Raw genomic sequence first — 15,247 nt, forward strand, 5'->3', positions numbered from 1 at the left:
CTGGCTGGAGTTTTGAAAATGCGTACATATTTGCATTTGTGAATGTATTTTACTGTTGAGTGATTTAGTTGAGTGAGAAAATAGACATCAGTTTGAAACAGGAGACTTCCGCAGTGTTGACGGAGTAAAACACGTATCCTGTCTGATCCAGATGCTCCTGATTAATTCATTATACAGTCAGTATGAGGAGCTCTGCGGCTCCCTGTGTGGGTATTTACTGGTGGTGGTGAGACGTTCTTAACCTGAGGGGCTTTCTGACATTGATACATTTGGATCATTTGTTATTCAGCACCACTGAAATATAGCACAAATATAGCACCAACAAAGCCTCTCGACAACTATAATTAAAGCAGTGGATGGGGTTTTCCTGCAAGGGAGGCGGTGGATGGGGTTGTCCTGCGTCATACATCTACATTATATACAGTGAGGGTAAAAAGTATTTGATCCCCTGCTGATTCTGTACGTTTGCCCACTGACAAAGAAATTATCCTTCTAAAATTTTAATGGAAGGTTTATTTAAACAGTGGGAGACAATATAACAACAAAAAAATCCAGATAAACGCATGTCAAAAATGTTATAAATTGATTTGCAATTTAATAAGGGAAATAAGTATTTGACCCCCTCTCAATCAGAAATATTTCTGGCTCCCAGGTGTCTTTTATACAGGTAACGAGCTGAGATTAGGAACACACTCTTAAAGGGAGTGCTCCTAATATCAGCTTGCTACCTGTATAAAATACACCTGTCCACAGAAGCAATCAATCAATCAGATTCCAAACTCTCCACCATGGCCAAGACCAAAGAGCTATCCAAGGTTGTCAGGGACAAGATTGTAGACCTACACAAGGCTGGAATGGGCTACAATACCATCGCCAAGTAGCTTGGTGAGAAGGTGACAACAGTTGGTGCTATTATTCGCAAATGGAAAAAACACAAAATAACTGTCAATCTCCCTCGGCCTGGGGCTCCATGCAAGTTCTCACCTCGTGGAGTTGCAATAATCATGAGAACGGTGAGGAATCAGCCCAGAACTACACAGGAGGATCTTGTCAATGATCTCAAGGCAGCTGGGACCATAGTCACCAAGGAAACAATTGGTAACACACTACGCCATGAAGGACTGAAATCCTGCAGCACCCGCAAGGTCCCCCTGCTCAAGAAAGCACATATACATGCCCGTCTGAAGTTTGCCAATGAACATCTGAATGATTCAGAGGACAACTGGGTGAAAGTGTTGTGGTCAGATGAGACCAAAATGGAGTTCTTTGGCATCAACTCAACTCGCCGTGTTTGGAGGAGGAGGAATGCTGCCTATGACCCCAAGAACACCGTCCCCACCGTCAAACATGGAGGTGGAAACATTATGCTTTGGGGGTGTTTTTCTGCTAAGGGGACAGGACAACTTCACCGCATCAAAGTGACGATGGACGGGGCCATGTATCGTCAAATCTTGGGTGAGAAACTCCTTCCCTCAGCCAGGGCATTGAAAATGGGTCGTGGATGGGTATTCCAGCATGACAATGACCCGAAACACATGACCAAGGCAACAAAGGAGTGGCTCAAGAAGAAGCCCATTAAGGTCCTTGAGTGGCCTAGCCAGTCTCCAGACCTTAATCCCATAGAAAATCTGTGGGGGGAGCTGAAGGTTCGAGTTGCCAAACGTCAGCCTCGAAACCTTAATGACTTGGAGAAAATCTGCAAAGAGGAGTGGGACAAAATCCCTCCTGAGATGTGTGCAAACCGTGTGGCCAACTACAAGAACTGACTGACCTCTGTGATTGCCAACAAGGGTTTTGCCACCAAGTACTATGTCATGTTTTGCAGAGGGGTCAAATACTTATTTCCCTCATTAAAATGCAAGTCAATTTATAACATTTTTGACATGTGTTTTTCTGGATTTTTTGTTGTTGTTATTCAGTCTCTCACTGTTCAATAAACCTACCATTAAAATTATAGACGGATCATTTCTTTGTCAGTGGGCAAACGTACAAAATCAGCAGAGGATCAAATACTTTTTTCCCTCACTGTATTTTATTGTATTATTATTTGTAAACATTTTGCAGTGGTGGCCAGGATTTAGCAGTGGCGGTACGCCGCCGCTAAATGCATATAGGAGAAATACTAGACAGAATTGGGATGTCTATCACGTTACATTCTGTTACTATATAGTCCTTGCCGTTTGCCACACTGTCCATTTCAGTGGTTCACATCACATTAATGCTCTTGTACAGCTGCTTTGTGGTTTTGTCCTGATGCTTTCACATATCATATTGGCTAAGATGTGGGCATACAAGGTAGCCAGTGTCCACTCCTGGTCTTGGCAAGTACATTAAAGATTTAATAGCCTTTCATTGATCCATAGAGAGTTGAGGAGTGTTGTAGCTGTGTCCAACCATGTTTAATCACAGAGGCCTCTCCTCTCCTGTGGGCATTGGTCCTTTCATTTTCTTCAAACCCTACCACAAATGGCTGGCAACAAGCTCTACTTATTCCAATTTCCTTTAATAGGGTTTTGTAGAGGACATAATTGAAAGCAGACAGGCTGTTTTGTACAGTGAAAAGCAAAACATATTTTGATCAATTATGAATAAACACAAGGCCTCTTATCTCAGTGGCTACTCCCACTGGGCACACCATGTCATTTCAATGTGGATAATTGGGTAATACTTGGTTGAAACGTACATCCTATATTTACCCACTCAAAAAGACAGCCAAAAGTTAGTTGAATTTCCAATGTGTTATCAATATGATTTCAACCATCTAAAAGTACAACAAAATTCCAATGGAAAAACAATGTCTTATTTTTGGGTAAGTTGTCACCCAAATGTCTATCACTGAGCTTTCAATCATTTAAAAGCAGAAGATACAGTACATCTCCTTCAAATGTTACTATTTGGTTGGGTTGACAACCAAACACAATTCAATATCACTAAATATCATTATATTTTAAATCAACCAGCTTGAAACCCTAGGCCTATATGTAACCATGAAAAACAGCCCAGACTATTATTCCTCCTCCACCAAACCTTACAGTTGACACTAGCATTCGGGCAGGTAGTGTTCTCCTGGCATCCTCCAAACCCAGATTAGTCTGTTGGGCTGCAGATGGTGAAGTGTGATTCATCACTCCAGAGAATGTGTTTCCACTACTCCAGTGTCCAATGGTGGCAAGCTTTACACCACTCCAGCCGATGGTTGGCATTGCGCATGGTGATCTTAGGCTTGTGTGTGGCTGCTCAGCCATAGAAACCCCTTTTGTGAAGCTCCAGATGAAAAGTTATTGTGAGGACGTTGCTTCCAGAGGCAGTTTGGAACTCGGTATTGAGTGTTGCAACCTGAGGACAGACGATTTTTACTCGCTGCGTACTTCAGCACTCGGTGGACCCATTCTGTGAGCTTGTGTGGCCTACAGTACCACTTAGCAGCTGAGCCGTTGTTGCTCCTATATGTTTCCACTTCACAATAACAGCACTTGCATGTGACTGGGGCAGCTCCAGCAGGGCAGGAATTTGATGAACTTACTTGTTGGAAATTATGCATCCTATGATGGTACGTTGAAAGTCAGTGAACTCTTCAGCATGGGCCATTCTTTTGCCAATGTTTGTTTATGGAGATTGCATGGCTGTGTGCTTGATTTGATTAACTTTTCAGGAACGGGTGTAGCTGAATGAGCCAAATCCACTCATTTGAATGGGTGTACAAATAGTTTTGGCCATGTAGTGTATGTATGGAGATACCAGTTCTCAGGCCTTGAGGATGTTTCGTCATGAGGTGATGCCTTCAAATGAACCTGACCTCACGCATTACCTCATGCACACAGAGAAATGCATGCCTACAGGCAGAGTTAAATTATGTCTTAGTATTTTGTGAATCATTACTGAACCATCTCTTTGTGTATTCTATTTGTTTACCCGTAGAAACAAAACTTTAATAACGCTCACTTTAATAATGTTTATACACTGTTTTACACACTTCATATTTATATACTGTATTCTAGTCAAGGCTCATATCATATTAAACTACCACTGTACACACCTTCTCCATTCATATACTGTCCATACTGTCTTTCTACACACAATTATACAGTTGAAATCAGAAGTTTGCATACACCTTAGCCAAATACATTTAAACTCAGTTTTTCACAATTCCTGACATTTAATCCTAGTAAAAATCCCCCTGTCTTAGGTCTGTTAGGATCACCACTTTATCTTACGAATGTGAAATGTCAGAATAATATTAGAGAGAATGATTAATTTCAGCTTTTACTTCATTCATCACATTCCCAGTGGGTCAGAAGGTAGCATTGCCTTTAAATTGTTTAACTTGGGTCAAACGTTTCGGGTAGCCTTCCACGAGCTTCCCACAATAAGTTGGGTGAATTTGGTCCCATTCCTCCTGACAGAGCGGGTGTAACTGAGTCAGGTTTGTAGGCCTCCTTGCTCGCACATGCTTTTTCAGTTCTGCTCACAAGTTTTCTATATGATTGAGGTCAGGGCTTTGTGATGGCCACTCCAATATCTTGACTTTGTTGTCCTTAAGCCATTTTGTTACAACTTTGGAAGTATGCTTGGGGTCATTGTCCATTTGGAAGACCATTTGCGACCAAGCTTTAACTTCCTGACTGATGTTTTGAGATGCTGCTTCAATATATCCACATAATTTTCCACCCTCATGATGCTATCTATTTTGTGCACCAATCCCTCCTGCAGCAAAGCACCCCCACAACATGATGCTGCCACCCCGTGCTTCACGGTTGGGATGGTGTTCTTCGTTTTGCAAGCCTCCCCCTTTTTCCTCCAAACATAATGATGGTCATTATGGCCAAACAGTTCTATTTTTGTTTCATCAGACCAGAGGACATTTCTCCAAAAAGTACAATCTTTGTCCCCATGTGCAGTAGCAAACTGTAGTCTGGCTTTTTTATGGCGGTTTTGGAGCAGTGGCTTCTTCCTTGCTGAGCGGCCTTTCAGGTTATGTCCATATAGGACTCGTTTTACTGTGGCTATAGATACTTTTGTACATGTTTCCTCCAGCGTCTTCACTAGGTTCTTTGCTGTTGTTCTGGGATTTGCACTTTTCTCACCAAAGTACGTTCCTCTCCAGGAGACAGAACGCATCTCCTTCCTGAGCAGTATGACGGCTGCGTGGTCCCATGGTGTTTATACTTGCGTACTATTGTTTGTACAGGTGAACATGGTAACTTCAGGCATTTGGAAATTGCTCCCAGGGATGAACCAGACTTGTGGAGGTCTACAATTTGTTTTCTGAGGTCTTGGCTGATTTCTTTTGATTTTCCCATGATATCTAGCAAAGAGGCATTGAGTTTGAAGGTAGGCCTTGAAATACATCCACAGGTACACCTCCAATTGACTCAAATGTTATCAATTAGCCTATCAGAAGCTTCTAAAGCCATGACATAATTTTCTGGAATTTTCCAAGCTGTTTAAAGGCACAGTCAACTTAGTGTATGTTAACGTCTGACCCACTGGAATTGTGATACAGTGAATTATATGTAAACTATTGTTGGAAACATTACTTGTGTCATGCACAAAGTAGATGTCCTAATCGACTTGCCAAACCTATAGTTTGTTAACAAGAAATTTGTGGAGTGGTTGAATAACAAGTTTTAATGACTCCAACGTAAATGTATGGAAACTTCCGACTTCAACTGTATTTCTTTAGTTTTATTATTGCCAAGAGTGCAAAGAGTGTGCAAAGCTGTCATCAAGGCAAAGGGTGGCCACTTTGAAGAATCTCTAATATAAAATATATTTTGATTTGTTTAACACTTTTTTGGTTACTACATGACTCCATATGTGTTATTTCATAGTTTTGATGTCTTCACTATTATTCTACAATGTAGAAAATAGTAAAAATAAAGAAAAACCCTTGAATGAGTAGGTGTGTCCAAACTTTTGACTGGTGCTGTATATTTGCTTGTATTGTTTTGTATTAATAGGTATAACTGCACTGCTGGACCTAGAAACACAATAATTTTGCTACTCTTGCGATAACATCTGAAAATATATGTACGCAACCAATTAAACTTGATTTGATTTTGATTTCAATTGAAAGCAGACCCATACAAGCCGGGTGATATTATGATACAGTATTATGATATTAACTGTAGTGAAAACACCAGTCTAACTCCCATGGAGAAGGGAGTCTTTGTCTCAGCTCTGCTTGTCTCAGTCTGTCAGATATGATATTATGGGCCCGTTAAGAGGACCGAGGATGTGTTTGTTTTGGTCCAGGTAAAGAGTGCACTCTGCCCATCTGAAAACAGACAGAAATCACCACAAGCTATGAAATTAATATACGTCCAGCCAGTTATGTCCAACAAACACAAACACAGGGAAGTGCACTCAGCCTAAAGTAGCTCCTATGTAGCCAGTAGCCTTATGGCTAAAGCCTTTGTTAGTACTGAGACATGTGCGAATGGAGTGTTTTTCCGAACCAATGTTCCATGATAAGGAGAGGAATCATGTGAACTGTGTTGCACTGTCTGTACACCAATGTGAATGAATGTTCTTTTGTCCATGTGTGTAGATCTCAGCTGAGCCCTTGGGGTGGTTTGACTGTATGGAGGCTGATTGGCTGTCCGTCCTGGGAGGCTCGTTGTGAGGTGAAAGGTCATCATTCCGAGGCCAGAGTTGTCTGCAGTCCCGGAGAAGCTTCACTTTCACAACAGAGCACAGGTCTCCCATTTAGGGAGCCCAGACCTACAGGAAGAGCGGGAGAGAAAATAAACACGGGAGAAAAAGACGCTGTTCATGAATTCCCCCAAATCCTGAAAAACAAACAGTGTGAGTTGGCTGGCAGTCGTGAGGAGAGGAGCCATGTGGACAATAAGCATGGTCCAGCTCTGTTTCCCGGCCTTCACTCTCCTACTGGCCTATGCCTTTGTCCAAGCAGCTGCCACCGAGGACGATGTCACTCCACGACTCAGCTTCACTTACAGTAAGTGTCATCCATTGCTTTCCTTCCTGACTGTTAGAATAGCTGTGGTTCTTTATGGGAACATACAGTGGATTCGGAAAGAATTCAGACCCCTTGACTTTCCATATTTTGTTATGTTACAGCCTTATTCTAAAATTGATTATATATATTTTTAAATCCTCATCAATCTACACACAATACCCCACAATGACAAAGCAAAAACAGTCTTGTAGAAATGTTTACAAATTTATAATAGAAATACCTTATAATATAACTTAGAACTTATAATAGAATAGAACTTAACTTATAACTTATAATATAACTTATAATAGAAATACCTTATTTACATAAGTATTCAGACCCTTTGCTATGAGACTTGAAATTGAGCTCAGGTGCATCCGGTTTCCAATGATCATCCTTGTGATGTTTCAAAAACTTGATTGGAGTCCACCTGTGATAAATTCAATTGATTGGACATGATTTGGAAAGGCACACACATGTCTGTATAAGGTCCCATAGTTGACAGTGCATGTCAGAGCAAAAACCAAGCCTCTATGAACGAATAGTCCATAGAGTTCCAAGACAGGATTGTGTCGAGGCACCACCCAGACTCTTCCTAGAGCTGGCCGCCCGGCCAAACTGAGCAATCGGGGGAGAAGGGCCTTGGTAAGGGAGGTGACCAAGAACCCGATGGTCACTCATACAGAGCTCCAAAGTTCCTCTGTGGAGATATGAGAACCTTCCAGAAGGACAAGCCTCTCAGCAGCACTCCAACAATCAGGCCTTTATGGTTAAGTGGCCAGACGGAAGCCACTCCTCAGTAAAAGGTACATGACAGCCCACTTGGAGTTTGCCAAAATGCACCTAAAGGACTCAAACCATGAGAAACAAGATTCTCTGGCCCTACAGTGGGAGCATCATGCTGTGGGGATGTTTTTCAGTGGCAGGGACTGGGAGAGTAGTCAGGATCGAGGGAAAGATGAACGGAGCAAAGTACAGAGAGACCCTTGATGAAAACCTGCTCCAGACCTCAGACAGGGGCGAAGGTTCGCCTTCCAACAGGACAAAGACCCTAAGCACACAGGCAAGACAACGCAGGAGTGGCTTCGGGACAAGTCTCTGAATGTCTTTGAGTAGCCCAGCCAGAGCCTGGACTTGAACCCAATAAAACATCTCTGAAGAGATCTAAAAATAGCTGTGCAGCGATGCTGTACTGCTGACATAGCTTGAGATGATTGGGAGAAACATCCCAAATACAGGTGTGGTAAGCTTGTAGCGTCATAACCTAGAACACTCAAGGCTGTAATTGCTGCCTAAGGTGCTTCAACAAAGTATTGAGTTAAGGGTCTGAATACTTACGTAAATGTGATATTTAAGTTTTGCAAACATTTCTAAAAAACTGTTTTTGCTGTATCAATATGGGTTATTGTGTGTAGATCGATGAGGGGGAAAAAACTATTTAATCAATTTTAGATTAGGGCTGTAATGTAACAAAATGTGAAAAAGTCAAGGGTTCTGAATACTTTCCGAATGCACTGTAACTCTCCTCCCTTCTGTATTCCTGTTTCTCCAGGACCAGTTGAAGGTCATAGTGTGAGAAACACAATAATTCCTTGAGTGTTGGAGAAACAAAGTGAGTGAGAGTGTGCTCTTGGTGTGCTCTCGCCACTGACCTGGGTGTGTAGATCATCCATTTACTGAAAAATGTGTAAGGCAGCCTCAGCCTGCTTCCCTCCCAGAGTTGTTGCTTGTCTATAAATAAGAGCAGGGAGTAGTGTGGGGGTGGGGTTGTGGTGGAGGTGACTGGGATGGCCCAGGGTGTTGAGAAGAGAGGAGAGCTCTGGAGCGCTGGGGCTCAGGCAGGGCTTTGAGGAATATACGACATGGACAGTAACGCTTGGCAAGGTGTTGATGAACTGATGGATGGGAGCAGGGCTGTTCCTCTCTAACCGGCTCTGTGGAGGAGCTCAGTGTGTTCTCAGTGGGACACATTGTGGTGGAGCACAACATTGACATAACTTCCATGCTCACGGAAAGTCGCTGGTATTTCAGGACAGTGCCTCACACACTTTGAATGTTATCCTGCTGAAAAGGAGAGAATGCATGTTCTGCAAGGTCTTAGTGATATATTGTTACTCAGTACAAGATACTGTACTATGTAACCTATTGTGAGAATTATGCTCTTGTCAGTGATTTTACATTTTGCTTGTGTTTCCATTGATTAACTTCCACTGTCATTGTGCAACATTTCAATACATTTCACTGACAGTTCCTCGCAAAATTTAAAGGAACATTCATGATGGCTCAGCAGTACGAAAAGTTTCCAATCCATGCATTTGACTCTGTGTTACTCAGTGTGTCTAGACCTTAATGGCAGTAAAGCCAGCTAAATCCCAGGGCATGAATGGCAGTTCCATCAGGGTGGGTCTATCAAGCCATAGCAGGTCAGAGGTAGTTACAACTTGAACCAGGTCATTGTACTCAGTCTTACTCAGGACAATATCACACACAGAGTTTCCATCAACAGGGAGGTATTGCTCTTCTGGAGTCGTCCTCTTAAGTCTGTGCTAGTGGTTTGTTTGCAAGATGAACGTATTTTTTTTAAATCTTCAAAACACATCTTTATTCAGTGCAGTGCATTAAACTAATAAGCATAGGGATTATGCTTTCTCATCTGATTTCAATATGGCTCCAGATTTGTGGTTTTGGAAGAAGGAAGCAAATTATATGTAATGGCAATACAGCCCATTTGTCAACATACTAATGCTCTGCAAGGTTTGATGAGCGTGTGCACATAATGCTAAAGCTATGGATGGCTCCCATGCCCTTTGGTGTGAACCATTCATAAAGTGATTTACCACCCAATTCACCACGGTTCACATGGTCTCCGGTCTTACAGACCATTTGGTGGGCAGGGGGTCCAGCTCTATTGAGGGCAGCATTAGAAATCCTAGCTATACTTTTCAAGCCATAGCAGGTCAGAGGTAGTTACAACTTGAACCAGGTCATTGTACTCAGTCTTACTCAGGACAATATCACAATATCACACATCTGTAACATTTTTGTTTTCATAGGAGGACAAAAGCTTTATGGCTATTTGCATGGGATAGTAGTGATGCAAGACAGCAAATGCAGGAATTGGGTTAGTTTACTGTTGATCCCAATGAGCTGTTGATCCCAATGATCCCAATCAGCCTATAGTCTTTATGCACATACTGGCATAGAAACAGTGTGCTCAGATTTCGTTGTCATAATATCTTCGCCTACAATAGTGTAAGCCACTGTGTTCTCCTCTGAGGCCAGGGGAAGATTGAAATGGGTCACGGAGCCCTGCCTGCCTGCCTGTCCCAGCCTGCATCCTGGCTTTCTCTTGGTGGACCTCTATAGTCCCAGGTCATCTCTCTCACCTGCCAGCCTTCATAAAGCCCCCAGCACGGCCCTGACAGAGCATTTCATAACAGCATACACCATCAATCACTACCTGAAAAGGCCCCTTCAGTCCCTTCACACTTCTCTTTGGGCTGGAAAAAATATTTGCTTTTAGGGTGAATCACTAATCTTGAATGAACACTACAAAACATGTAAGACCTAAATGTCACTTTCCTAGTCAGTCATGTCAAGATGCCTACATTATGTCAATATGCCTACATTATTTCAATATGCCTACATTATGTCAAGATGCCTACATTATGTCAATATGCCTACATTATGTCAAGATGCCTACATTATGTCAAGATGCCTACATTATGTCAAGATGCCTACATTATGTCAAGATGCCTACATCATGTCAAGATGCCTACATTATGTCAAGATGCCTACATTATGTCAAGATGCCTACATTATGTCAAGATGCCTACATTATGTCAAGGTTCTGGACATAGGCCAAGTTTCTATCTTCTCACTTGTGTGTCTGTACTCTGTAGGTTGTGTTTTTTGGTTTAGAAAACCATTGTTACAGAAGCATCCATTGGGAATGATCCATAAACCCATTCAGTCATTATCTAAAGCTGTAAGCTAATTAGTATAACATTACTGGACATCATACTGCAGTCTTGCCACTGTTCTACTGATGAGCCATGTTTTTCTCAATGGGGTCAACGTAAGGAAACAGCCTACTTTAATAACAATGGGAGTGACTTCCAGCTCTTAAAACTTTGAGAGGTTCAGTAGTAAAAGGAACTGACTGTCTGCTCATGATACAGTTACAGTCATATAAATGTTTACCAGCTGTAGCACTGAACCTGACAGGGAAATGATGTGGTCCCACTGACATTTAAACAACCTACACAGATCTGTTTCTATGGAATAGGCAAATGTTTGTGCCCAGTAGTGATATATTTTCCATTGGTTAAGCAAACACCTTCATGAAGAGAAAACAAAGTGGCCATGTTGATAGGGATGCTGATTGCCAGTGGCCTGACGATGGAAGCTGCCTTTGCCTGCTAACATCGGTGCCGGTGTGATTACATTTTCTAGGCTCCCTGCAAAAGGGCTGTGTCACTCTTTGTTTACTGTATCAAAGCAACACTTCGTGCCATGACCATTGGGGACCTAGGTCTTACAGAACCAGGCTGACTCCTCTCTTCTCCTCTCCATCTGCCCCTCAGTCCTGTCTGTTTGTATGTGAGCTGTCATTACTTCATGACTGCATGCCTTATGATTCTGGTGCACTCAGACCAGCCAGGCCCTCCCCAGTCCCTCATCAGGCCAAGCAGCAGCAACATTTCCCTGGACAGCCTTTCTCTCCTCTCCCCTCCCCCACCATCCCTCCGATCTGCCCTCCGCCTCAATGGAGAGGCTAATCTTCCATGAATATTGAATGGGGATTTGTGTGTGTTATGGTGTGAACATAGATCTGGTTCTCATTATGCGCCTATCAGGACGGATCATGGGTTCAGGGAGGCGATCCTACATCTGCTTTGCTCTCTTCTTTTGTTCCTGGATTTAATGCAGACCATGCCGAAGAGCTTAGAGTGCTAGAATGCTATTTAAAGGGACACCTATAAGCGGTTTATGTTGGCTCTATGTGCCTGCCGATCTATTCAGCCCTCTGTCTGTTAAATCCAGTGCGGCCAGTCATGGTATAGGTCAGCATATAGCGGCCATGCCTACAGCACTAATAATTAAGAAGATCATTCATTTGAAAGCACATAATGTAAATCAGAATGTGCTTTGTTCTTGTCCTGTAGGACTGTGATTAGGCCTGTTGAGCCACTCACTCACGTTGAAGTGATTTAAAATGACTACCAAGAATGTATGTACAGTATAGTTGCACAATGTAGCTACTATACCGTAATCTTCTTTAAGTATGCATGAAATGGTCTCCATGCCTGTGGACTGTGTTGTTACGGGAGGGGTTTGGCCGTAGGTACTTAGACACGCTCCACTAGACCACAGCCCCATGGCAGAGACGGGGAAGGGGGGGAACGGGAGAATGTTTGGTATACTCAGTGTATACCATCCATGAAAAGAGTGACCATGTGTGAAAACATGCTGTTTTACCTGTTCATGCTAAAATCTGCTAGATGTTGCAGCACACTGGTATCTGTTTTCGTTAAATCAAATCAAATTCTATTGGTCACGTACACATATTTTGCAGATGTAAATGCAGGTGCAGTGAAATGCTTATGTTTCTAGATCCAACAGTGCAGTAATACCTAACAATACAAAACAATACACACAAATCCCCCAAATAAAAATTAAGAAATTAAGAAATATCAGAACGAGTCCGAAATTAATATACATAAGTATGGACAGCATATGAGTAGAAAATATGTGTACAGCAGTAGTTATATAGGATGAGCCATGACTAGAATACAGTATATACAGTCTCTTCGGAAAGCATCATGCGCCTTTACTTTTTCCACATTTTGTTTCGTTACAGCCTGAATTTAACATTGAGTCAATAAGAATTGAACCCCTTTGTTATAGCGGACCGAAAAACGTCATTTACCTGTGACTGTATTCATGATACAGCAAAGCCTCTTGTGCCTTATTGCTTAATTAACATGATTGTTGAATAACTACCTCATCTCTGTACCCCACACATAAAGTCATCTGTAAGGTCCCTCAATCGAGTAGTGAAATTTAAGCACAGATACAGCCACAAAACCAGGGAGGTTTTTCAATGCCTCACATAGAAGGGAACCTATTGGTAGATGTGTAAAAATAAAATTAAAAAGCAGACACTGAATATCCCTTTGAGCATGGTGAAGTTATTAATTAGGCTTTGAATGGTGTATCAATATACCCAGCCTGCAAAGATACAGGCATCCTTCCTAACTCTGTTGCCGGAGAGGAAGGAAATCTCATAGATTTCACCATGAGGCCAATGGTGATTTTAAAACAGTTACAGAATTGAATGGCTGTGATAAGAGAAAACTGAGGATGGATCAAGAACATTGTAGTTACTCCACAATACTAACCTGAATGGCAGAGTGAAAAGAAGGAAGCCTGAACAGAATAAAAAATATTCCAAAACATGAATCCTGTTTGCAACAAGGCACTAAAGTAATACTGCAAAAAATGTGGCAAAGAAATGAACTTTTTGTCCTGAATACAAGCGTTATGTTTGTGGAAAATCCAACACAACACATGACTGAGTACCACTCATATTGTTTTTAAGCATGGTGGTGGCTGTATCATGTTATGGCTATGTTTCTCATCGACAAGGACTACGGAGTTATTTTAGGATAAAAAGAGACAGAATACAACCATAAGCATAGGCAAAATCCTAGAAGATCAAGTCTGATTGATCAAGTTTTACAGTCTACTTTCCAACAGACACTGGGAGGTGAATTCACCTTTCAGCAGGACAATAACCTAAAACACAAGGCCAAATGTTCACTGGAGTTGCTTACCAACATTGAATGTTCCTGAGCGGCCCAGTTACAGTTTTGACTTAAATCGGCATGGAAATCTATGGCAAGACTTGACAATGGCTGTCTAGCAATGATCAACAATCAACTTGACAGAGTTTGAATCATTTTTGAAAGAATAATGTGCAAATATTGTACAATCCAGGTGTGCAAGCCTCTTAGAGACATACCCAAAAAGACAGCTGTAATCGCCTCCGAAGGTGCTTCTACAAAGTATTGACTCAGTGGTGTGAATACTTATGTCGATGAGATATTTCTGTATTTAATTTTCAATAGATTTGTGAAAGTTTACAAAAACATGTTTTCACTTTGCCATTATGGGGTATTATTGTGTGCAGATAGGTGAGGGGAAAAATATATTTAATCAATTTTTTTATTCAGGTTGTACACAACAATTGGTAGAATAAGTAAAGAGGTATAAACACTTTCTGGAGGCACTTTGCATGGGTAAAACAGTATGCAAATATTATTAAAGTGTCCAGTATTCAATGGCTATGTACAGTTGAAGTCAGAAGTTTACATACACCTTACCCACATACATTTAAACTCAGTTTTTCACAATTCCTGACATTTAATCCTAGTAAATTTTCCCTGTCTTAGGTCAGTTAGGATCAGCACTTTATTTTAAGAATGTGAAATGTCAGAATAATAGTAGAGAGAATGATTTATTTCAGCTTTTACTTCTTCCATCACATTCCCAGTGGGTCAGAAGTTTACATACACTCAATTAGTATTTTAGCAGCATTGCCTTTAAATTATTTAACTTGGGTCAAACGTTCAGAGTAGCCTTCCACAAGCTTCCCACTATAAGTTGGGTGAATTTGGTCCCATTCCTCCTGACAGAGCTGGTGTAACTGAGTCAGGTTTGTAGGCCTCCTTGCTCGCACACGCTTTTTCAGTTCGGCTCACAGGTTTTCTATAGGATTGAGGTCAGGGCTTTGTGATGCCCACTCCAATACCTTGACTTTGTTGTCCTTAAGCCATTTTGCCACAACTTTGGAAGTATGCTTGGGGTCATTGTCCATTTGGAAGACCTATTTGCGACCAAACTTTAACTTCCTGACTGATGTCTTGAGCTGTTGTTTCGAAATATCCACATAATTTTCCTCCCTCGTGGTGCCATCTAGTTTGTGAAGTGCACCAGTCCCTCCTGCAGCAAAGCATCCCCACAACATGATGCTGCCCCCCATGCTTCATGGTTGGGATAGTTTTCTTCGGCTTGCAAGCCTGCCCATTTTTCCTCCAAACATAACAATGGTCATTATGGCCAAACAGTTCTATTTTTGTTTCATCAGACCAGAGGACATTTCTCCAAAAAGTATGATCTTTGTCCCCATGTGTTGCAAACCGTAGTCTGGCTTTTTTATGGCAGTTTTGGAGCAGTGGCTTCTTCCTTGCTGAGCGGCGTTTCAGGTTATGTCGATATAGG

General features: G+C 41.8%; 1 protein-coding gene across 5 annotated transcripts in view; it reads left to right on the top strand.

Moving 5' to 3' along the window:
• LOC139405569 (semaphorin-4B-like) overlaps positions 1-15,247 on the top strand; it is an 87,291-nt gene that overhangs the window by 36,995 nt on the left and 35,049 nt on the right. For 4 of the 5 annotated variants that reach the window (XM_071147984.1, XM_071148000.1, XM_071148006.1 and 1 more), the window contains one exon: positions 6,551-6,961. The exons of the other annotated variant lie outside the window; for it this stretch is intronic. In XM_071147984.1, coding sequence (XP_071004085.1) covers positions 6,841-6,961 — 121 coding nt within the window. In that variant the 5' untranslated portion in view covers positions 6,551-6,840. The remainder of the gene's footprint in view (positions 1-6,550; positions 6,962-15,247) is intronic. 5 annotated transcript variants of the gene reach the window in all.

Source organism: Oncorhynchus clarkii, chromosome 1 (assembly GCF_045791955.1).
Source record: "Oncorhynchus clarkii lewisi isolate Uvic-CL-2024 chromosome 1, UVic_Ocla_1.0, whole genome shotgun sequence".
NCBI classification, from domain to species: Eukaryota; Metazoa; Chordata; class Actinopteri; order Salmoniformes; family Salmonidae; genus Oncorhynchus; species Oncorhynchus clarkii.